The sequence below is a fragment of the Taeniopygia guttata genome, chromosome 1A (assembly GCF_048771995.1).
Source record: "Taeniopygia guttata chromosome 1A, bTaeGut7.mat, whole genome shotgun sequence".
Taxonomy (NCBI): Eukaryota; Metazoa; Chordata; class Aves; order Passeriformes; family Estrildidae; genus Taeniopygia; species Taeniopygia guttata.
This window is the reverse complement of record NC_133025.1, coordinates 11,626,844-11,653,098: the sequence shown is the minus strand read 5'-3', so window position 1 is coordinate 11,653,098 and position 26,255 is coordinate 11,626,844. Positions and strand designations below refer to the sequence as shown.

The following is a 26,255-nucleotide window of genomic DNA, read 5'->3' as shown; positions in this document are numbered from 1 at the left end:
TATCTGTTATGGCAAAACTATTGTAACAGCACTCCCTTGGCAAGGAGTATTCTGATTAACTGGGACTGTGGAAGAGGTTTATGAAGAAAAAAACTTGATACCATGTTGGTAATGTCCCTACAGCACAATTCCTAACACTACTTCTATGAATTATTCAATATGCTTGGGAAAACTGGTGTGAATGCTTCTCAGCGTGCTTATTTGTTATATGACAGACACCATAAAAAGAGAGGACAGTAACTCTGATATTATCAGTGACCACATTTTCGTTCTCTGACTTCACTGTCCTCCCAGATTTATTGCAATGAGCTGCAAAGTAAATGGTGAATACCACAGATCCACCTAGTAGAATTAATCTAAAAGGTACTTTTTGAAAACAGAAGTATGCGTATTTTCACACTTATTCATATATCTTCAGCTAGCTTCAAAAACAGTACTGATTTAGAAGGAGAATAAGTGGTCCATCTACTCTAAAAACTGGAGAGCATGTTTTGTATTCTGAGGTAATCTGGAATTTATAGGACAGCAAGCATAGCTGTTTCTCTGGTGCAGAGTTTCTTACAAGCAGAAGTGGCACATTTTCTCCCAGCTATGTTCATTTGGACTAGAAGGCAAGGACACCTTCACCCTGAGATCCCTCGAAGCCAGCCTAGCACAAGGGAGTAGTGCAACTGATGGTGTCAATTAAGTGATGGAAATAGAGAAAAAACAAATAGTTGCAGCAATGGAAAGAGGAATATAATGATGTGAAGAAATTGTGAGACAAATCACTCTGACAGTGCCTCCTGTCCCCCATGCTGGCCAAGGCAGCTAGAAGGCATTTCTGTATTTGCACAGTCCTTGCTAGTCCATAGATAATCTTGCAAAGAGCACGTTCCCCAAACCTATTAATGGCTTTGTCCTGTCATTTGAAAAAATATCATCATTAAAATGAGTAATAGCACACATGAGGTTCAGGTCCAATGGCAAGCCTTCTGCATGCACAAGGAAGAACTGTTTGTACATGACAGATGTGCTTCTGTTCCACTGGAATCTATGCAGGTTCTTTGGATCAGATCCACCCACCTCTACATTTCTTCTGTTGAAGGATTTTTGCTTGCCCCCTGAGCACCCCCAGCCATGATGAGTACTTATCTGTATGGTTATTTTTGTGTAGTAAAAGGGAATCTGCAAAAGCAAGACTGTTTAAGATGAATGATAATATATTCCTCTTTTTCACTTGCACAGATAGAATCCTTTTGGGAACGATGCTCTTGGGGCACAACAAGGACTTTGAATACCTAAGTAAGACCCAGATGTGCTTAGATACCAACACGGCAAGTGAAAGAGATTAAAAACTGTTGCCATTAAAAGAGAAATTAGTTACCCCAGCATCCTCAAAACTCTCACTCTCCCACATTAAAAGACAGATGCACTGCCTAATTCAGACACAAAAAATATGAAGTGTGCCTTTATCTAATGGAAGGATAATACTGTTGCATTAAATTGACTGAAATGCAAAGAAATGAAAGAAAAAGGAATAACAATTATATGAGCTTAATGTGATTTTTCTCTTTTACAGATAAAATGAGATATAAAAGAATATCTAACTCCATCACTAAGAGCAATAAAATAGTAAGGCTATGGTGCATGAAAACCTTAAATTATTCTGAAGGAGTAAGTTTGATATTTAGCCTGTCCATAAACCCTGCTAATTGCAGGATGCAAACAGGTCACAAAAAAAAGTTGTATCTCATGTAATTTCTAATATCTGAGAGAAGAACTTGCTGTGACTGCAAGAAAGAGTAAAAATCTTGCTGCAGTCTGTTAAAATGGATGCAATTATATGGTATCATGCATCACTCTGCTTGTAAACTGGACAGAGCTGCTTGCATTGCCATGGGATGGCTGTCAGAAACGGACTAACCACACTGACTTTCTCCCTCCAGTCTTGACTGTGAGAGAGGTTGCTTCAAGTGTCTTTTATGATTTCTATTATTTACTCCAAATTTGGCACGATCTTTTGGAAAATGATAGATTAAAGGTTGTCTACATTGTCTTGATTGTGTTTGATTGCAAACAGATTTCGATAGAGTCTTTTCTGAGATCACATTTTGTATTTTATTCTTTGCTATAGGGTCTTTGTTCTAGCCCTCCTTTTTCCCATACTTGGCTTGGCTGTTTCCCAGTTATGTGAGAGACAGAGACGGCACCAGCCTGGTGAGCTTGCTATGGCCACTGCCATTACTGCACAACTTAACTGGAGACTCAGAAAGCCTGGCTTTTCTGCCAGCCTGTGGTAAAGCATGTTTGACACAGAATTCATACTGCAGAAGAAATTAGCACCTGATTCTGACACACACATACAAAATGACACCAGCATCTAAGTGTGGTTATACTTTTATGTGGAAAAGATGAAATCCTATATAGCTGGGACCAGGCTGATCACACCTAGCTCGGGGTTAGGTAGAAGATTTTCTCGGTCTGTAGCAATTTTTGTGGAATAGATAAATTAAAAAACCCTCTAAAATTTAGAAATACTATGATTTTGTTTTTTCACTGAATGTTCTTAAGCTCATAATATTTTCAATTTGATTTGTTTTTTACTATCCCCAACATTTTTTGAAAAATATTACTTCCACTTGACTTGAGATTACAAGTATTATGCTCTAGCAAAGATGAATTCATTACTATTGAAGCAAAAAAAAAAAAAAAAAAAAGATTAAAGTATCACAATCCTGCTTTCACTACTGAACGGAGTATTGAAAGATAGTATTTACAACACTGCATGGTTTAAAATAAAAATCCATCCTCTCAGCATCTTGGCTGGAGTGGAATTTTTGGCAAAAACAATTGCTCAAGTATAAGTCTTCTTATTATTCCTATTTCCCCAAACAATTCAGAACTACTTTTTCAACTGTGCTAGAAACAGGTGAATCTCTTATATAATAGTCAACGGCATTTTCTTTTGATGCAATCAAGTTTGGCCTAAAAAAATACACTCATGTCTGATATGCAGAAAATAATTGGAACAAGACAGACTAAAGAGATTAAAAAAAAATCTGCTAAAAAAAAGGAAGTTTTTTTGAACTCTGAGTAAGGATGCTGCCATTGTGACATGTCTAGGAAATGACCAGAGATGATATGAGTGTTTTCAACTTCTCCCATCTGTGTTAGAACAACTCCCTCCCATTAAAATAAAACAACCATTAAAATAAAACAAAGTATAAACACATAAATGTGATCAATCCTTTCATGCCATGTGTAGCACTGCCATGTTGCATGACTTTCCTGTGGAATTTGACAGAGGAATCTACCCTCAATCCCACTTGTCAAATAAACGAGGTTAGATACACGAGTGGTTTCCAGGGCCAGTGACCAGCTCTGACAGGAGGCAGTGTCCTTGCTCTGGATGGCTGTGCTCCTCTGCAGCTGCCTGAGGAAAACCTGCCAAGAACACCAGGCTGCTCTGTGGCACATGAACTTTTGTGGTAGTTTCAGTGCAAGAAAGTCAACCAGACTCCAACAAACAAGTACAAAGAGCATTGGCTGAGGCTCTGCCCAACATCAGGAGAATAATCCTGGTAACATGCTAGCGAGGGGGGTATGATTAATGCTGCCCCACACATCTGTGTCTTTCTGTCCCATACAATGTTTCTCCACTTTCCTCTTAAAAGAAAGCACTGTCAGGTTCTCATCATTACCTCAATTTCTGCATTTTCCAGTTTCTCACCTCTTTCTGATGTCTTTTTTTCCATCACCCCAGTGCAAAACAATTATTTTTTTTTCAGTGCTCTTTCAGCCCTTTACTGTGTTACAGGCTTAGCTCTTACAGCTTCTTCAGAACTGATGGGTTTGCAGGACTCAAAGGCAGATTTCAGGCCAATAATGAACTGCAGATAGCCTTTGCTATTGAGTCTTGCTATTTTGTTTATGTAAAGGTGGACTAGAAGTGATCACAAATAACAGAGCAGCAGCATAGTCCAACATGCTTCATAAGTGACTTTTAGCCTGTGAACAAATTCTCAAGAATTCTCAACAGCTATTAAGACAGGGTGTCCAATATTATCTGACTTCTCCCCAGCAGTACTACAGGTGCTGTTCAGTATGGCAAAGAAAGTCTCAGGAAATACTGCATACAATGATGCTGAATTTAAAGCAGAAGAGATTAGTTTAATACAAAGAATTTTAATGTACTTCCATTTGGATCTAAGAAGAAAGCAATACATCAAAAAGAGTGAAACTGCCAGTGTTTAAAAGATCTGTACTCACATCAGTGCTCTCAGACCTTTCTTGCAGAGATCCTTTCTTCTTTTCCTTAGAACCTTGCCCTCCCCCTCCTGCCTCCTACATATTCACACATGCATAGAAACACCCACTCTTCAGCCATTTCTAGCATGAAATTACTGCCTTTTCTCCCTGCCTCCCTGCAGAACAAAAACAAATTATGTCATCTTCAGCTCCAGCACATCCTATTCCAGTCAGATTTCTCCCTGTTCTGCACCCAGCCTCTGGAGACTGGACCCTCTTCTCCCCTGTCTACCAGCCAGTCACGCCCTGAGGCTGATAGCCAAGACCTGGCAAAACACTAAAGATCCAGACACCAAGAATTTCTCTATACTCCTGCACACAGCCCTCACTTATCTGGGCATGGAAGCAGAGCAGTGTTTAGGGCACCCTGGCACAGCTTCCCTCTGGTACCTGCCAGTGGTGCCCAGGCAGCTCCCACTGCTGCACACACAGAACTTTTGGGAGCAGCAGGGCACCTCGAGTTCCACCTCCATCCACCGACTCAGAGACAGCATCACATTTATGTGATTGCTGGAGGGGAGAAGACTTTTGTGGGGCAGAGAGAGAAAAGGCTGGAAGGATTTCTCCAGGGGCTTCTCGCTTTCCATCAGGAGTCACTTCATGCCCGCCTCCTGGTTGGAAAAGTGCTCCTTATGTCATTGAGAAATTTTCATTACAGGTCTTGAAGCAAACAAGCAATTTTTTAAATGTCAGAGTCATCAATTACAAAGAGGCAGTCACGTAAGTGCTGGAATAAACTTTGCTCTTCTTATAAAGGCCATGTGAGCAGCTAAACGGGGTCAGATGAGAGGTACATCTGTGCTAATATCCTGATTCTGGCAACAGACAGTGAAAGATGCTTTTAGAAGTGAACTTCTAATAAAATGGGCTCAAAATGTCTCTGTAACTCCCCATTAGTTAAAGGTTCACTAAACTCCTCAAATATGATTTATATGCCTGGAAATGTTTTGTCGTCTCTGATGCAACTGTGGATAGTTTTACCTCATGGCATGCATGAAATGATACAACTCAGAGCACTGACAAAAATATTGATCCATGTGCGATTGAACATAGATTCCTCTTTTAATATATATTGCACAATTGGACTTTGACAGTATTTGTCCTTTATATCTTAAGCTGATCTCCATTATTCTTCTCTTCACTTATGTTTTTAGCAGTTATGATGGGAGTTGTTAACTTCAATAATTATTGGACTTTACTAAAGTTCTAAAATGACTATTTCTCCCTGTGGACGGAGAAATTCAGGTACCCTGATGTAAATTAATATGTTCAAACAAAATATTGTCAACTGTCAAGACAGATATTTGCCATTCTAAATGTAGAGCAGAAATTGTATCTTAAAATTAATTACTTAATTTAATCTTAAATTCGCAAAGAATTTAAAACTTGTTCTCAAAAGTAGTTAAAGGCAAAAAATTAGTGAAATTTTTGAACTCTCAGATTTTCATATAGGTACAAATTGTATTTGGTTGCACAAGTGTGGAGGCAGAAGTGAACATACACTGATATATTAATTTTTAAATACAAAATAAAATAAAAATCTGAAACTCAGCTAAATAATTACTTTTTGTTTTGATAATTGAGTGGTAAAATAGAGCCCTATATGCCAAAAAACAAGAAAATCAAACGTGGCATAGCTGACAATATTTAAAAGTACACGTCTAGGTTATTTTCATAATGCAATATGAAAATCTTACTTTCCCTGTCATCTTTTTATATAGTGGGAATCTCTTTCTGCCCTCATAGACCACTCTTGTAAAGAAACAAAACACCATTATTTATTGAATAAAATAGTACATGAGAAGATGATGACTATTATTTTCAATGTATATTTTTGTCTGTTCATACAAATAGCCAAATCATGTGAGATATGTGTTAATTAAAGTTGATAGAATAAAAGTAATTTCTGCAACTGCAGCATTTTTGGCAGCTACTGAGTTCAGTGCATGCTGCTTACTCAAGTGTCAACATGCAAAACTTACAAAAACTGTCCTAATAAATGTGAGGATTATGACAATATATTTATCATCTCTTGGTCTATGTTAAATGTCCTAGTAGCAGAATCTGCAGATTTTGCATGGTGAACTTCAGATTGAAGAATGAATTTATGGGCTTCCTAGAACTTACATACACGAAACAAGTGTTTATTTCAATATGAACACTCAGATAAAGGTATATTAAGATGTGATAGTGGACAGAATAAATAATTTAACTTTTTTTCTGACCTTGTGTTTTGCATACTGAAATAAGTATGACTATAGTTTTAGTATCCTTGTCTATGCTTTCGGCCTTTGTGGCCATTTTTCCATGGGGTCAGACATTGGATTAATAGGAATATGAGACTGCACATACTTGAATAATTTGTGTCCAGATAGTCTCTTGACTTTTTCACCTTTACTCTTTCACATTTTACTTTACCATATTTCATGGTTTCTGTATGATCTCATTTTCTGCTAAAGATATAGCACCTTTGAGCACCAGAATGTCTCCATTTACTCTTTCTAGAAGAGACAAGGGGCCGGTGTCTTAGGTTAGACAGGGTGTGTATGCCTTGTGTTTATGGTTTGTGTTGCATTTATCGTAAGAGACAAGATTTTTATATTATCATAGATCATATTTCCATTATACCCTCTCTTCCCATCAAATTACTTCATCATTGGCTTATCTTTCTATAGTTGGTGCTGGAAGAGTATCTCTAATGGCTTAAATATTAGAAAACACCACATATAAGCAGACATGCTCATATACTCTCTCCTGCAGAAGATCATGTGGCACACTTATGTAACCTAGAATTTCACTTAGTTACATCTTCAGTATTTTATTGTTTCAAGTAACAAGCACACATTATCATTCTTGGGACTGATAATCATAGATCAAAATATAGTGTCAACAAATGTGGATTTCTTTCAAAATTAAGTGCCATAAACCATAAGTATTGTGAGTTGTTCCCTGTGTATAAATATGGATTTTATCAAAGCAAAAGGAAAGATTGGTGCTCTTTTCAGACTCCTCCTTAATTTCTGTGTAATATGTGGACTTGAAAAAAATAAGTGACTCACTTCTAAATGAATTTTGAAGAAAAGTCACCATAGGAAAGAAAACAAGTTACATACACAATATTCAATCCCAATATTGTAATTTTCTTTATGGGTATCAATAATATATAATCAAAATATTGTAAGTGCTGGAGGTGAAAATGAATTTAAAGTCCCCAGTAATATGGTTGAACTCAATCATCAAACTTCTTATAATGTTGTTATTTGAACAGTTAAATTAGAGAGAATTAAGCCTATTAATTTAAAAAGGGGGTTTGTTGCTTTTTTTTAAGTATTCATAAAATCAAAAGTGTGAGTTTTGAATTAGGCTAGAGGAAACAAACATCCTTAAAATTGTCATAAAAGGATTATTATTACAGTAATTAATCAATCAATCACTCTTTGCTCTAAGAGATGATAAGGGAAACCAAAGGAGTATATTAACACACTCCTTGTTGAAGGAGGAATGAGGTTGTTTTAGCAGGTGTCTAATGTCATTTGCAACAGCCTTTGGCAATTGAGATATTTGTATGTGACTTGCAGATTCCCAAAATTTCTGTGTTATGGCAGACTTTAGGGCTAAACCCCAAGATATGGAGTCAGAGACCACTGAGTTCCATTTGTACCAATAATGTGAGCCCAGAGTCATCTCATGAAGTGAGTCCCTAAGATTTTTTTTTTAATTGTTCCTGTGACTTAAACAACACACTGTCCATTTTCAGAAGCATTTGAAATCCAACTTAGATGCTACAATTACTCTTTCAGTTTGCATCAGTAATTTTAATTGAAGACTTCAAGGGAATAGACAAATGACAGGGCTAAAAAGCATCAAAAGCTCTCTTCATAGCTCGAGGAATGTCTATTTGTAGGCACTACTTAAAGAATGCTCAGTAGCTTGGAGGGGCAGCAAAGACTCAAGCTCCAAATCCCTCTCAGGCAGAACAGATAGCGACACATGGATTTTTTGCAACTCGGAGAGAACAAAAGGATATTGAATATCACACCAGCCAACTGAAAAATCTGACAAGGTACACACAAAGACCTCAGATGTAGACAGCAATACTGTGTGGTATACAAAATATGGATACTTTTTTTTAGTCTAGGCTCGTCTCTGTCCTGCTTATCATTCAGTGAGCACCTCACAATATAATGAATATCAAAAGAAGTTAAATTTGAAGAAAACACTAAAATAAGAACCTTATAGAGACTAAAAATTCAGTAACTTTGAGACAAAAGTAAACACCTTTCCTAGTCCTTTGGTCAACATAAGAAAAATTGAAAGATATTAATGTGACTACTGTACCAAGTTATCTGAAAGCTACAGAAACATAAAAAATAAAACAAAAAATTAATCTTAGAAGAAAGTAGAACAAGTACAAAAAATTTCTAGCAACCTAAGTAGTACTTTCTTTTCTTTCTATTTACATACAGTGCTCAGTGATCTGTCTGCCTTAAAATTTGGAAGAACAGGGGACTGAAAAAGAGTCTCTTAATTGCTATTAATATTCCAAGTATTAGTTTTACTGTCACCATCACACTTTTAAAACCACCTGTCATATCACTTTCTCCAGCTGAGTCTTAATATATGATATAAAATAAATAGTTAAACTGGCATTATTTCCTTTGCTTTTGTGTTTGAAATTCCTTAAATACAATGTTGTAATACTTCAGCACTTTCCTCTGTGACAGGGGAACAGAAGATTTATCCTGTAAAATTTAAGATAAGATTCAGATTTAGTCCCCTTTAAAGAACAAAAAAAATAATTAAGAGTTTTGCTTTAAAGAATTCTGGTTACTTAGCAAATGGGTAGATTGTTAAAACAGGGTTAATTTTAACTCTACACTTCTTGCATAGTTTTGGCACTAGCTATATGATGTGCAAGTTTTTACGGTGAGAAATATAAAGTGGATTAAATTAAATGGAATGCTGTGTACTGCAAAAAGAAAAAAAAAAAAGGTTATATCAGTTTGTCTTAGCTATGAGCTTGCAGAATATCTGTTAACTCTGTCCTCATGTCTGCTACAAAGATCACAGCACTCATGTTGTGGTTCCACTCTCCAGACCCTCACAAAATCCTTGATCTAAAAAGCCAAATTAATTCATGAAATGAGAGAAAACTGGTACTGCAAAGCCAGGCTGAGGTTTTAACAAATAGTTACTCTTCATATGTCTCACAAACAAGAAAATGTAACCAGCACTGCTAGTGGAAGGAATTATCAGTTTTTGGTTGTATCTGATGCAAATATAGTGCTTCTGCTGTGCTTTGCCCCATTTCACCATCAGCCTGGAGGATGCTGGAGTACAAGCAGTAAATATAACACAAATTCACACTGACTGGCCTAACGTGGGTGAGAGAAATCATTCTCCAAAATGCCTGAAGTAATTTCAGTTATTGCTGTTAGTTACTTTCCAAACAGGTAATTTTCTTTCTCGGAACTCCATGGGATGATTAGCAACATATGGAGACAGAGAAAGATGTGCAGTCTCAGCTAGACTAAAACATCAGATGAAACATCCTAGTTTCCAAATAAAGCAGGGGTAGCCAGGGAAGCAGATAATACAAGCTGGTTTTATATGTGCTGCTCTGCTCTCACAGTCCTGCCTCACCTGGCATCAGCTTGCAGCTGCAGACTGACACTTCATGAGGCCTTGGTCCATGATAAAATAATTTTTTAGCCTGGAGATGCATAAGACCAATGAAAAGATAGTCCTTCCTCAGTGGTCCCACTAGTAGCACAGTTTCTCATTTTCTTAACACCATGCCTTAACTTTGGGAGCCAGTTTTCCTGGAGGTACTGGATGAGAAGGTGTCAGGCAGGTGAGATAACTAAATTTCAGCCAGCTTCAGTACTCTGGAAATCAAGCTCCTGGTCAGTGCACCTCTTGAGATGGCAACTGTGGTAAACAGTTGGCTGCCAAGGGAAGGGAATGTTGTAAAAGAGAAAATTACTGGCTAGGTTTTGACTGATAGCATTTCAGAAAGACATGACCTCTTTGAAAATGACTATAGGTGCTGAGGCATGTGGTCATGATACACTGAATGATGTTTTGAAAGTATTAACATTTCCAGATGACTGCCAAAACATAGATTTTAATTTTAACACATTTCCTTCTTTGTCAATACGTAGTTAATTTTTTATTGTTGCTCAAACTAGAGAGCTTGCATCTCAGTTGAGCTCATATTTGGTGAGATGATGGTTTGTTCACATGATCTGACAATGGATAAACAGGGAACAGAATGAAGCATCTGTTTTAAATTGTAAAAATGCATCCTTTTGTAGACATCCCCAATTCCTTCTGTCTTGAGTACTCCACTTTTTATAAAGGTTGTAAGATATTTTCCTTACTGTGAAAAAATATGCATTACCAAAGCTAGATAATTATTTCCTAAGCCTAGTGACATTGTAGGCTCAACCACCTGATAATGGCTTTAGGTTTGCTCTTATTCACTTAAATAATAACATTAGTGGTTTTATAGATCAACAAGTGTGATTTCTCTAATTTTCTTACATTTAAAGTAACCTCAGATTCTTGAAAAATTCATCATATGAAGAAGATTGTTATGCATGCGGGTCTTGACATAGGTCCATGGACAGAAGCAAGGGAGTGGGCCACTCCTTCCAGCATTTCTAACAACTCTTTCCCTTTGGTAATCTCTAGGGGGCAGTAGAAATTCTGAGTGGTAGATGTGGGACCAATCTCTAGCTTTTTTCTCTAGGCTTCACCCTATTACAGTCATACAAAAATAATAGTTGACTGCTTATATGATAGGTATAGACATCTGAATTGTAGACAACTATATCTGTTAGCTGAAACTTCTCTTTAATTTATGAATTTCTATCTCTAGAATAGATCAACTGATGTAGAGAAACTACCATTCCTGACAGAACAACATCTAAAAAAGCCTGAGTTTGCATTGTTTACAGATGATTTAGCACCGTAAAGCTGGCCAAGTGCAATCTTGGCAAATGAAATGAAAGAACATATTTCCCCTTTCTTGATTTACACTGTTGAGCTATGACATTTCCCCACAGATTTATGTTTCTGGAAAGTTTAACCTGCATTGACCAAAGATATTCATAAGTCAGAAGGGTCATCACCAGACTTCAAGAACCACTTTTGCACCATGTCTTTGAGCTGTTTCCTGGAAACCTTTGCCAAAGGAAATGGAGCTTGCTGAAATGAGGAGTGTGAGAATCTTTCCCCAAGCTTGATTATGTGGGAGTGTTTCAGTTTATCCAGTTCATTGAATAACCTTGAGAATTGTAGTAGAGTTTTTGCCTTTGCAGCTTGAGCTTTTATCTGACTCAGCCGCAGGCCTAAATCTTTGTTTGCCTTAGAACAGCAGTCAGTCAAAATCACTCACTGTATAAAAATCTTTTCATGTAGATGCAGTCTTTTACCAGCATTTTAATCGAATGCAGGGGCATCTTAAATACAGTTTTCTGTTGGCTGCATGAGGTTTCAGACAAGACAAAGCAATGTAACCTCCCAGAAAATAATGTGGTCTCAGCTCCTAGGCTGTCCTGACATAGACAGAGATGCTGTGGAATGTAATGTCCATATCCAGCAGATTGATTGAGCTCCAAATGCTAAAACATATCCTAGAAAGGCATTTTCAGGATTATTAACAACCATTAGTGCACAGATGCTAGATTTACATGAGGGCATAATAGCCCCCATGAATTCTGAAACATCTGGCAAGTGGAATCAGGAATGTAATTTTGGTTGCTTTTGATTCATCCACTGAGATGTGGTTCCTCTGAGTCTACTTGTGAGGCTTATTGTGGGTCTAGGACAAATATAAATACCTCTTAGTGCTCAGCACTGGGCACCAAGGGGTTCTGATAGCTTGTCAGGACCTCTGATATCTCTTGTTGCATCTCAGTGCACTCAGTTTGCTTCAATGCTTTCTTTCACAGCAACGCCAAGCCACTGTCAGGCAGCTGCTTCCGTGTTCCCAGTGGCTTCCAGGTTTTCAGCAGGGTTCCTCAGGGGTCAGTACTGGGACAGGCACCATTTAACATCTTTGTTGGTGATTTGGACACAGGGATTGAGTGTACCCTCAAGAAACTTGCTGATGACATCAAGCTGTGCGGTCACACACTGGAGTTCCACCTGGTTTAGTGGAAGATTCACCTGTTTCTGGTATGGGAGGTGGGACTGGATGATCTTGAAGTCCCTTTCCAACTCAAACCATTCTATGGCTCCAATGGATGAAATCTAAAATTGCTCCATTTTGAAACCTTCAGGTCAAACTGTGTTGTTATGATCACATTTAAGGGTGACAATGTCTTACATAGACTCACTCTTTGAATAGCATTTGTCTCTGACACCTATATTAGATTTTGGGTGGAGAAATAAACCAAAGCAGTTTTCTATGAGCTTGTTTCTTTAACAATTATCTTGAAGTACAGCTCTTGTGGCCAAAGTTTACGTACGATAAATGAGATGATGCTTTTTCTTTGTATTTCCTCCAAGTCTGATGCAGGTCTGAAGTATGAAGATTTTGATAACCACTTGGCCAAAAAATAGTATGAACTTTGCAAGGGACAGGGTCCAGAATCATATTAGAGCTGGGAGCAGCAGTGCTGTGGTTATGCCTTACACACAGGTTGCTTCACAGATCATTGTCACTGCCCTCAGACTTTCTACTGCGATGCCCCACTGCCACAATATGATGTTTTGATCTATAATCAAAGCTTCCTATGACTCTGATCATATATGGAGTGCACATAAATTGAACAATGACACATAGTATCAAAAGAATAAATAAAATATTTTAAAAGCTCTATTCATTATCCAATGCTGCCTAACTAACAAACAACAAGAAACAGATGTAATTTCAAGTAGTTTTCCAAGGTGAGATATTAACAGCTTTATGAACAAAAAGCTATTGATGGAAGCTGGGAGGCTTTCATATCTCCAGTTGATTATATTGTACAATAGCTCAATAGGGAGAGAAACTCTATTTCAGGAAACGTGAATAGGATTTGATATCAAGAAAAGCAACCACTTTGTTGAACACTGCTTTTATAAACATTCTGACTTTAAATATATTTTTCAGTTTTCCATTAACATATTTAAAAATTACTTTATTCAAAGAACCAATGTTAGATGGCAGAATCATTAGTCTGGGATTCTCCAATGACTTTACATCACAATCTGTCACTCTTCTTAAAAACAAAGACATTTATGGCCAAAATTTGTTCTGAGACCAAATTTTATATGTTTTGGGGTCACATAATTGTAGAGTGATTATATATTTGAATGTACATTTCTGTTTTGCATTCCTAATGTAGTTGAATTAATTACCTGAGGAAAAAAACAATGCTATTTCTATGCATTTTAACAAGCATTTTTCTTACATGTTCTCAGTACAATCCGTGACTACAATAATGACCATCAACAGTATTATGAAACCCATATTCAGTTTCAGCATAAAAATTCAAGTAAGTTGCAAGGATATCCTGTTTTCTAGAGAAAATAACTCCATGATCAATGTCACTAATAACAATCCACACTTCAGAGGGATTAGCAAGTAACTATATTTGAGTTCTGCATCTGAGAATGCTAAACCATGACAAACAAGGAAAAGCTCTCATGTCATGTATTAGATAGTATGAAAATATTAAGGAAAAATGAAGTTTATGTCACTGTAATCTTCTGAACTCAGGAAGTCTATTGTATCCTTTGTTCCCCTAATCAGCTAATTTAATAAATTTTGCATTTGGGAACTATACTGCATTAAGTTAAAATGGCAACAAATATGAGAATGAAAAAGCCGTTAGAATAATGCTTTTTGTAAAATCAGCACTAAAAATTTATATTCTACTTCTTTCTTACATTTTGTTTCTTCATATAAATTTTCTGTTTATCTCTTTGGTGTTAGAAACATCATGATAGCTATAACATTACCTCTGCAGCAAATCCTGTTTGTATTTTCTTTAAATAATACTTTTCATAACCTTTACACTTCCTACTTGGCAAGTCCTAGAGAGTCCAACAAAATAAACTAGAATCCAGAGTGATTTATTCTGATATATGAATGTGACTCTGATAAAAAAAACCCCAACTATAATAAAGATGAAATGAAATTTCCAGAAAAATCACTTCAGACTATTCCACTCGCATCATTTGTGCCTGCATTTATTTCTGTGTCTGCTCCTTGCACTGTAATACACCAAAAGGATCTTTCTCTGCTGCTGTGACCCATCCACAATGATCTGTTATCAAAATTTAGAAAATTATCTTCACAGTGACTCTGGCCACCATGAAATGGGTTTTCTACAGAGGCAACAACAATCCCAAACTAGCATTTCTTTATTTCAATGTCTTGGTGAGACAAATTATGAAAATGGATAAATTATGCTGGGGAGAGATGGTACAGAGTGACAGGGCTGCAGAAACACAGGAACACACGACTTCAGTCCCTAGTAACCAGCTGTAGCTGTGGAAACCCCAATGGACCTAAAGAGCAAAAATCATAGAACAAGAGAATGGTTTGTATTGAAAGGGAGTTTTAAGATCACCTACTTCCCTTGCCACCCAGGGCCCTGTCCAACCTGGCCTTCAACACTTTCAGGGATGAGGCATCCACAAATTCTGGGCCAAAGTCTTCACCATGAGAGTGGAGGAACACTGGGACAGGAGTCCACAGAGGCTGTGGAATCTGTGTCTTAATGAAATTTTCTTAAGACCCTGAGAAACCAGATCCAAGGACAAACTTAGCCTTATTTTAAGTATGGGGCTAGTGACTGAAGATCACCACCAATTGAAATCATTCTATTATTCTCTGACTGTCTTTTCCTAAAGAAGATGGTAACTGCTTGGAAACGGAATTTATCTCCCTCCAAAAAGAGTTTCATCCATACATAGACCTGATCTGACCTTTCAGACAGTAGTTTGCAATCCTTATCAATCTGTGAATATGAAAATGTTTGCAGTGGTGGTCCAGATCTTCAGAGCAGCTTTCAATCTCATCAGAAGCAGTTTCTTTTATTTCATGAGTTTTCACAGATTCTTTTTTTAATAGGACACAAATGCCTGTGTGTCCATATGCCACACTGAAAACTCTTGTTATGATGGTTCTAATGAGAACAGTATTGGATGAGACTCAACTGATTATTCTGCAAAACCATCCTTTCTAAAGAAATAAATTTGCACTTAGTAGTCTGTGTTCTCTATCTCTTTTCTTTCCACATAGACTTCCCTTAAGTAAACAGTCTATAGACCATAACCCATTTTTATGTAGGGAAATGCAGAGATCTTTTCTCCCTTAAAATATTGTGAAATAGGAAAAATAAGCTACCTGGCACTTATTAGCAAGAATTTTTTACCAAGGAACTTACCTTTTCTACATATTAATAGAGAAAGTCACATGGAAAATGTATGCATTCATGGAGAGAGTGAGACTCAGAAATCTATTTCTCATTCTGTTTCTCATATAAAAGAACAGAGAAACTTTCATAATTACCTGTTTCCATTTTCCCATCTTGTGCTGCAGGCCCATCAGGAATTACACTCTTCACCTGGAGAAACTCATCCGGCTCATCCCCACCAATGATGGTAAATCCAAAACCCATGTTGCTTTTCTTAAGAGTTGTGCTGAGGAAAGTCCCCTTCAGCTGTGATGCATCACGGGTGAAGAGTGGTTTTTCTACATCAGTCAACACAAACAAGAAAGACAAAAGTTCTGATCTAGTCACAACATAGCAGGGACAGCACATAACAATATTGGCTGACACCGAGTGGCAGTGTATCAAAGGCAAGAAAATAAAGAGTGCAGACATTCCAGGAAAAATATTTGTGGGTTCTTGTACTAATACAAAGCTTAAAACATATTTCTAATCTATGGCAGATCAGCCATAAATGAAAAGATATAAATATCCTTTGATATTTGAAATCCATTTAGAAGTGGATATTGCGTAGCTAAAATAATTACATCAATAAAAGTGATCTGTGAGGTAATTTAAAAACCTCTTTCCTAACCTATAAATTCAGCTTTGTCTACAAAGTAATACATTCCTCATAATTTCCCTCCCAACCACAGTGAGGAAAATATCCCCAGTGAATGTCTCATTCCATTTGTTACCTAGAGGAGGTAAACACTAGATGAGCTTTTCTCTCCAAACACACGGGGTTCAGGCATCCAACAAGTGACACACATGACAGCTGTGCAAACTTGGTGTCCCCTCTCCAGTGCCTCGGGGTGCGGGGTGGGTGCCGGGGGTCCCCGTGCTGCTCTCCCATGCTGCTCAGTGAGGGAGGTTGGGGAAGGTGCAGGGTTTGTGACCCCAGCTGGCCCCAGGGCCGGCGGGCAGCGGGGACATACCATAGAGCCCACTGGCCCCGGCGGGGTCGCGCCGGCACTGCGACAGGTCACTCACGCTGCGGGACCTCCTGGGAGCGGGGCGCAGGCGGGCAAATTTGGGTCTAGGTAAGGTTGATGAGGAGCTTTCTACTGTTGCAAAGGAGAACAAGCCTCATTCTCTGACTATAACCTTACGTTAAATTTCATTTGTCGATACCAGTATTGTTTGCTGCTTATACAGCTCCTTTTGAGCACATTAATTTTTATGTTACCAAGTGGCTGCATTCCTGTAAACTCCTATAACACTGTGCTTGAGGCTTTTAACTTAATTGATGCTTGCTAGATGAGCTAGCTTAGAAACATACCAAACATCAATTAAGAGTAATTTAGAGAAAGTACAATTAAGTATTTCAGTGTTGCCAGTCTCGGGTGCTCAAGAGAGAGTCGTACATTCCCAGGAACAGAATTTATGATTTTATTTAGAAAATTACTTTGGGAGTCTTATTGTGCTTTCAGCTTCTCAGCCTTTAGGAAACACTAGATTAAACTGTTCTGTTTTTCCTCTGCGCCTCTGAAAGTTTTAGTTGGCTGGTGAGTCCTGCAACTATTGGAACCTGGACATTTAAGGGAGAAAATTGCTAAGATATAGGTGATAACCTTTTGAGCATTGGCAACATTATTCTTTTAACCAGACTATGACAAAATCATTGTCACATAAGCAGGAAAGCAACATCTTAACCAAGACAGCTGACATGGTACTGTACCTCGGAAACCTTGGGCCTGCATAGGCTTTGTTCCAAGTTCTGCGTTGGGCATGTTATGCTGCTGTAGCTTCCTTTTTGCTTCTAGGACAGGGTTTTCAAATTGAGTTCTTCTATTTATGTGGCTGGAAAAAAAATTGGTTTTGATTACAACCTAGGTTCAGTTGGGTAAACTGATAATTTTCACAGTAGGGTGCTAAGTATGTGGCTAAGGTGTGTGTGATTAGAGAGCAGAACTGTGAGGAACCCCCAATGGGCCTGATGTCCCTTACATTCCACACAATTTTGTTGGGGATGAGGATATAAAACCAGTGCCCTCTGTAATGAACAGCACTGAGCAGAATCCTATCACTTCAATATGCTAAACCTGCTACATACAAATGGTTTTGATCTATGGGACTACATATTAAACAGCACCACTGCTGAAAAATGCTATAGCAACAGTTTTCGTGTCTTCAGCATGACCACTCTTCTGTGTATGATTCAAAGGATCTCAACCAGTTTTGTGCATTATTATCAATTAGTTGTAGGTGAATTTACTCAGTAACAGAAAAATAAAAGCCTAGACAACAGAGTGCTTTTATGATGGTAATTAACAAATAAATCTAATGGGTAATAAATTGAAGATTATTCCTTTTTAATGTGTATCTGCTCAGCTGTACAGAAAAATCAGAAGCAGAACTAAATTAGATGGCAGATTAGAACTACATAGATCATATATGAAATATAAGAAAAGTTAGTATACACATTTTTTCTTTATGTTTTACATTTCCTACTACAAGTCGTTAAGTTCATCTCTGGCATTATACCACTACACTTCTGCACTGTGCTTAGGACTATGAACTTTACAACTACTCTCACCATATCCTTGATTTTAATTCTTTAAAGCACACATATTATCAAGCACTGAAATATCCTTCAGTCCTGTTCTGGGATATATTTTTCATGTTTTCTGATGGAGGCAAAGCAATGTAGTAGGCTGCATGGAATATAGCTGCAAGATAGGATCACAATAGAATCACAACAAAGAGAAGGGACTTGTGCTTCCAACACTGCTCTGGGAAAACCAATACATATGTACAGAAGGGCAGGCTTATGTCACTCCTTATTTGTTCTCACTGGGTTACTGCCTACTGAGGTCTTCTGCAAATCGAACCCCAATCAGGGCTTTAAGCACTTGGACAGGTTCCCTGGTAACTTTCACAACTCTAAGATCCTAAAAGGGTCTTTTCTTACATTGCAATGACCTTTTGTGCCAGATCAAGCACCTTTCAGGTCCTTTGAGATTTTGATCCTACCACAGCTTCAAAGAAGATAAGTGGAATTGCCATAGGAAGTGAGGTAGAGGAAAGGCAGCGAAGTCCCATGGGAGTGCAATACACTTGCAAAATAGGATTTAGTGGCCAGTTCTAATGAAATGAAAAGACTTTCAGTCATGTAAAAGAATATTTGATTTAATGAGATGAAGTAAATGTGACAAATCCTTAAATTGTTCCTTTGTTCACATGGCTATAACTCATTCGAGTGGCTGCTAGCTTACTATCATACTCTAAAATTTTCATTAATAGCTTTCAGTAAATTTTGCTCTATGCTGCAGACAGATAAATCCCTCTAATTTCTTTCTTTCTTTAGACAGGCTGTTTAAGATTGTAGGTGTTCCTTTCCTAGACTTTTGCTTTCTGTTATTTCTAGTAATTGTCAGGGTCTTCAGCACCTTATTCTATTGCAAACCTAGGAACTTATGATGAAAGGGAGAAAAACTTCACTAATTAAAAATGGAGAAAGCAAGACTTATGTGCATTAAGAAAAGGTAATTTTGAACTACTAACATAGGCATTAAAAAATACTTAGGTTATGTGTTTATCATTGGATGTATTTCCATGTTGTAAAGGAAATACTGCTTTTGCCTTTACACAATACAGTGATGAAACTCAAATACTACATTAAGTTCTGAGCACCCATGATCAAATAAAATGAATCTCTACGAAAGGTTTTACAAGAAGACCAGTGAAATAGAGTATTCTATTATAGAAGATCAAAGGAGTTTTAGCTTTTTATTCAAGCAGAATTAATTCTGCTATATAATTGCATTCTATGAATACATTTGGAAGTAAATACTAGAATGTATTAAAGATGCCAGGATTTCAGACTTGAAGTCTGTAGGCTTCTCACAAGAGAAGTGTGAAGTTAGAAAACAGCTTCCAGTAGGAGGTATGGAGTACAATATCTAGCTTGTTTTATTTTAGCAATTGATAAGTTTTAAACCAGGGTTGCTACACATGTTGGTTAGTTGCTTCAACATAGGGATCATCTCTTACTTTAGGGGCTCTGAAGGATCCTGCCCTGTTCTCCAGCTGCCCTCCACAAGAGCAGAGGTTTCCTGATGCTTTTGTGCCATGGCATGCAGATGTAATGGATATCCAAGATTACACTTCAGATCTTCATTCAGGACTTTGCATTATTCTCAGTTTCATGTTACAGTTGCAGGGCACATCTCAGAGCTGCAGGAAGGCTCCTGCAGACCTAAGCTTCAACTTATACGTGGTTCTGTGATATAAGAGAAGTGGGGATTTTAGCTAATCTGTGTTCATGGCTCAAGAAAGATTAATTTGTATGGTACTGACATCACAGCTAGAATCCATTTTCTACTGCCTACCTACAGTTTCTAGGTATAGTTTAAGTTGTGTTTTGGTCTATTTAAACAGAAATATCTTTGATAACAGCTTGAAAATGACATTTTGTCCTATCAGATCAGATAGGAAGACTAACACAGGTTCTTGAAGCACCTCATGTTGTTGGTGCAACTTTAATAATTCTAAGTTCCAATTTATTCCCATATTTTGACTGTTTTTGGTAGTGTGCAATCGCAAAAGCACAATGCGAAATTTCCAACTCATTAAAAAAAATGCATTAAATGTTGTGTCCAAGAGGACTCAAAGAAAAGAAAATTATATTTATAATCAGTCATTTTTAGCAGTCAGTAATATTGCATTATGTTCCTATATTAATGTAAATGATACACATCTCTTTTATGCAATTTTAAATGCTATACAGTTTCTTGGCTAAATCAGACAAAGTACTCCTGCTGAGTTTACTTGAGAAACAAGTTGTTAAGCTAAGTAGCTCTCTTGAAAGGGCATTCTAGCTTTTCCTCTAGCTACTTCAACAGCATGCACAAGATTTATTACTAGCCTAGGCCTTCATAAGACAAGCCAAATGTGAGTTTTAGAGATGGTTACAAGTAAGTGCTTTTATGGTTAAACCATATTTTGGATGGTAGCCAAAATGTATTGCTCATTCTCATAGGATCTAATTCAGTGAACAATTCTAACTTTTCTTCCTTTATTTTATACAATATATATTAAATCAAAAATCGTAATCCAAAATCGAATCCAACTCATTTCTTCTAGTGCCACTGTGGCTGTGCAGAGAAGAAGGAGTGGCTGGTGCTGCTGGCCCCTGTTAGCTCACTGTATCTCAACTGGGGACACACCCTCAGAATCAGGATTTTCTTTTGAGCTGCATTTACTTGTCAGGTCAAAATACTGTCCCTGTGTGATGGGGAGGTACCATCACCACCAGCCAGCCCATAAAACACACACAATTCTGCCCTCTCAGTAGTCAGAGGGGCCAGGCTAAGCTGTTTTTGTGATGAATTTCAGGTTAGATGCACTTAAGACAACTGAAACACATCCTTAGGAGATTTGCAGGATGTAGTGCCTAATTTGCAGACTTTAGTTGATGGTCAAGGCACTGAGCTCTGACAAAATGACAGCAGGTCAGAGCATGGGCACCAGTAGAAGGATTTTAACCCATCTCCTTTTCTTATTTACTTAAATATATGAGATGGTTTTGGTTTGGATTTTTTTGCAGTTTTTTCTTATAGCTTTTGAAATTGTTGCCTATTACCCAACAAAGTAATTCTGAGGATTAGGATGCCTATAAAATGGATATTCTAATGTATAACTTGTATGCATTTTATAGCCTATCTTGTATAGCTTATCCACTCTTTATATTCACATTTTTCAGTTGATAACACTGTATAATGACAAAAAGACCTGAGATAACTTCTTCTATTTGAGTAGTAACAGAGCATTTTCAGAAGTTGTAAATCAAGGAGGTATGTTTCTCCAGGATAAATACCTGTACAGCTAATTTAGCTGTTCTATTAAAGAGGCCATGTCTGAAAACTGAGCTCTGTGTTGCAGTTAGTCATCCTTAAAGAGGGAAACAATCTTTTGGCAATTAGAATGGAAAGACCCCGAGCACTCTAAAGACTACTTTCTCTTCACAGTCCTGCACAGCTCAGTGCTGTTAGTTTACAGATTAACAGTTACCAGACTGCATGAAAGTTAACAAACATATAGCAAACACCTCATTTATGTCACATGTCGCATTATAAATGAAGCCTGGACCTACATAACAAAGCAAATGAAAATTTTAATATCTCACACCTACATTAATGCATGATTAAGAGATGTAGTGATACTGGAGACTAATTTTTTAGCAAAATTTGCAAATAGGTTGTGATTCGTATTTAGGAACTCAACTAGCAAGAAGTTTACATTTCTTTGTTTTGGTTTGTTTTCTCTTTTAGCTTTTTCTCTGGTCTCAGAATATTTGAGCTGAACATGGCTGCTCCTTGTAAGGTGAAATGGAGTCTGTCTGCCTCACTGTTGAACTGTACAAACTTCCCATGGCATACAAGCTCCTCAGTGAGCAGAGTACAAACCCTGCTTTTATGAGGATTTTGTAGGCTTGCATGTAAACTTGGAGTAGACCTAAATATGTGGAAGTTTGTAATCTTGCTTTTCATTATTTTCCTACTTTTATGACAAAATTAAGAGAGTGTATTATAATCTGATTTTATCTAGTTAAAAATGAACTCATCTGTTGAGCACTGGTAATAAAAAAGCTGTGGCTGTTATGTATTGTAGCAGAAAAAATGGAAAGAAATCTTTGTTTCAAACTTATTGAGCTCAGACAGCAAATTAAACTACAGCTACATTTTTACTGACTATAAAACTCCATGTGAATTTAGCAGGGCTGCAGTTTTAATGCCACTCCATGAGCATCCATTCCACTTCTAAAAACCTCAGAGACTGCAGTAGATTTGATGTATTTGTCCACAAATCTTATCTGTGCTAGTATTAATAAATTTGGCACTAACATCCTTAAAATATGTAATTGCACAGTAACATCTGGGCTTGGTGCCTTGCATCTGTTTAAATGTGGTTGGACATGAAATGCAGATAAATACTTGTTCCTTTTCTGACTCTGCAGTGGAGTGTGAGCCTTGCTGGTGCCAGAATGCCTCGGGCTGCACCAACAACCAAGGGAGCCTCAGTAAGAGATTACTGCACAGAAATTGCACACCACCTGTTACACCCCACAATACACTGAAAACCACTGGGGCAGAAGCTTTACTTAGACCCAGCAGCTGCATAATTGCACCTGCAGAAATCTTTGGCAGGGGTTAAGTATAAAATTCTATGAGAACTGCAGCCCCTGCCTACCTGGGGACATTATAAAAGAACTCAGGCATCAGAAGGGGGAGTAATTTAAAGGTATTACTTAGGCACTTCAAAACTTATCCTTTTGCTTGAATCTGGACTGATTGAGGTGACTTGAGCTGAGCAGCAAGGTAAATGGAGTTGCTGTCTCTCTCACCTGAGGGCAGGAAGCAAGCTGGGGACAAAGAGGGAGAGCAGGTGCTCTGGCATTTGGAGAATGGGACAGAAGGAATCAGCAAAGCAAGGAACAAACACCATTTTCTGTTAATTGTTTGCTTTGTAGAAGGCTGGGGAACATGCATGGGCATTCACAAGCTGCTGCTATGACAGCAGGTAGGAAAGGGGCATCTTACATCTTCTAGACTTCCAGCAATTAGATGAGTTTTTGATCTCCCTGCACACCTGAACCTTTGCATAACAGCAGCATATCCTGAAGTCAGGAAAAGCTGCATCTCCAATACTTTCCAGGGCAATCCTGCAGTCAGTGTGTTGGTATGGATTCAAGAGACCAAGGGAAAAATGTGATGCACAAAGGAAATTTTCAATTTTCTATGAAACAACTAGATAAACATATTGCTTGAGTGTCAAGATTTGAAATGAAGATTTTAGGTCAGGGACAACAGGGACAGTATTCTCTGAATATCTCTCTTGTTTAATAAAAGGCACTAATGGATAGCTGTTTCTCAACCTTGCAAGTGCTATCTGCACAGTGACAGGAGTGGTTTTCAGTCTCCTCTCTTGCATACTGACTGTAGAGAGCAAAGTGAGAACTGGCCCCTTCCATACAGGTATCACAATCTGACTCTTGATTCATTTTTCATAAGTCTCATTCGTTATGTTAAATTAAAAAGCAGAGGACATAATCTCTCAGATTTAATTATTTTATGTACAAACTGGCCAGGTCCTACCATTACTTCAAACAAAAGCATTTTGTTGGCCTTTGCACAGAGGAAGAAGCTTTTTTCTTGTTTCATAACTAAAACAGAACCCGAAGAAAATGAAAGCAAGCATTGTGCTATGAAAATAGAATTTATATTGTTTTCAGCTGCACTTTTAAATTCAAAAAAACCCATTAAATTTCATATACAGCATATAAAAACCTTGACTTCTGGCACAACCAGTATAAACACTTGATTTGCAGCAAGAGAGGATTACCCAGAAATGGATTTTAACTGAGCTGAAATTATTATGATTTGCTCTGTTAATTGATTAACAAGATTTATACCTTGCTGAATATCCAAAGCTTAGATAGAAAATGCAACATCTCTTTAATGGATATTGCTCTTTGTACAAGTGTCAGCTAGAATGGTACCATGGAACCAGACCCTGGATAAAGAGAGTGACTGAATGCCTGAGTCACTGATTTGGGACACTTTGAATATACCTATATATTCAAATATACTCTGAATATACATTAACTGCCTTGGTGACTGAGAATTCCTGCCATACCCATAGTTTAACATGCCAAGTAATTGTCCCCATTCCTTGCCAGGCTGAGCATTGCAGAGGATACCAGTATTAGGTCATGACATATTAATAGCAACTTAATATTGAACTTGGGAACTTACTCAACATAATAAGTGCCATATATGGGATCATCAATTTTCTCCCAGCCATATGGAAGCTCTGAAAAACAAAGAGTTAATCCCTCTCAGTAAATGCAGTACAGAATGCAAAGATTTCTAATAACAAAATTGTGGATCTTTGCTGGGTGTTGAGGGAAATAATAGTGAAATTAGATACAGTGACTAAAGCAAATGCCAAATCTTGAACACACCCCATGGCAGCCAAAAGTAGTAGTAACCTGGACATGTGCATGTAAAACCAGCTCTTAGTTTCTAGAGCAACACATTTTGATTGAACTTCTTTATTGTTCCAGCAGTTGCATGAGTCAACAACTGTAGCACATCTTGTGTGACATCACTACCAGAGGAAGTGAGGGCATTCTATTTTCATGAGGAAAACACACAAAAAATGAATTTGCTTTTTGAGCTTTTTTTTTCTTAGGAATCCTGGAAAAGTTGGTCTAGAAGGAATGAAAAGAGTTTCTCTCCTGCCATATAAGTACAGTTAGTATACTGAAATGTTTGCATTTTTATTCTTACTGGGATGGCAATTCCACAATCTCCAAAGGCATCCTGTTCCATGGGTAAGTTATATATCAGGAACACAGGAGCACAGAACAGTGCATGAAAGCACAAACCAAAATAAGATATTGTAGCATCCTCTGGACGTAAAGCTAACTACATTTTTCAGAAACAGAGATTCCTAAAACATTCTGGTCTTAAAAATGAAACTGTTGTGAATATTAATTCAACAATCTTGAAAATCATTCATTTATAACCAAACTGCCACATATCTATACATGTACATTGATACTTATTTTATTATCATTAACACTGAATGCTTAAAAAAATATTATACTGCCAACAGAATTTCATCTTGTGTTTAAAAGGCACCAGACAGAGGCAACAAGTATTTCAGTTGATATGGACAGAGTAAAAACCTCAGTACCAAGTGGTGACATGGATGGAGGAGACTCACAAAGGGATGGGCATTCCCATTTTGCACAGGTATTGATTTCTGTGCAGTCAAAGACTATGACACAATGTATGGGGAGTGGTACTGAGATTCTAAAAGGAAATTTGACTCTGGAATTCCTTATCTTAGATTTTTTTTTTTTTCTTTTTAAACTCTGTTGCACTACTTTAAAGTAACTTTTTGGAGACAATGAGTACTGAACTAGACAAAAGAGAAATTATGTAGATCATATTGAACAGTCATTACAGTAGTCATAAAGAAGTATTCCTGGAGTACTTGAGTTTTTTTTTTTTCCACTGACAATATGAATGGACAATTATTGACTTGCTCAAAGGAGCAAATAGGAAAGTAAAGCCTGAGTGATAAAAGGGATAAAAGAAAAGCATGTTAATCTCTGCTTGTTACTTCTCCTTTAAATGCATCTGTAGTGCCTGATCCTTTCTTGAGTGAACCCGTTTAGACTGCTGTGATCTTCATGTCACATTGCCCCCAGGGGATGTTCCTGCTTAGCCTATTCCAATCCTGCAGTGAAGGATAAAACCCTCTGCCAGAGCCAGGCAGATGAGGAAATGCCACATTGCTTTTTTTTTTTTTTTTTTTTTTTTTTTGTAGCAGAAGGCTTAATATTGATACTCAATTTTTCCTATTCTTAGAATATTGTTAGCTTTGAAATCTTCCTAAGTCCACATTCTGAACTACTTTTGTCAGGGCTATTTTGTTATTGTCTTTTCACAGGAATAAAGACAACATAAGGTATTCAAGCTGGTCTCAGAATTACAGAATGGTTGATGTTGGAAGGGA

General features: G+C 37.5%; 1 protein-coding gene across 13 annotated transcripts in view; it reads right to left on the bottom strand.

Moving 5' to 3' along the window:
- MAGI2 (membrane associated guanylate kinase, WW and PDZ domain containing 2) overlaps positions 1-26,255 on the bottom strand; it is a 694,323-nt gene that overhangs the window by 131,064 nt on the left and 537,004 nt on the right. For all 13 annotated transcript variants that reach the window (XM_072919262.1, XM_012568848.5, XM_030263732.4 and 10 more), the window contains 3 exons: positions 24,482-24,539; positions 17,404-17,525; positions 15,803-15,985 (listed from right to left, as the gene is read on the bottom strand). In XM_072919262.1, the coding sequence (XP_072775363.1) occupies positions 15,803-15,985; positions 17,404-17,525; positions 24,482-24,539 (363 nt within the window). The remainder of the gene's footprint in view (positions 1-15,802; positions 15,986-17,403; positions 17,526-24,481; positions 24,540-26,255) is intronic.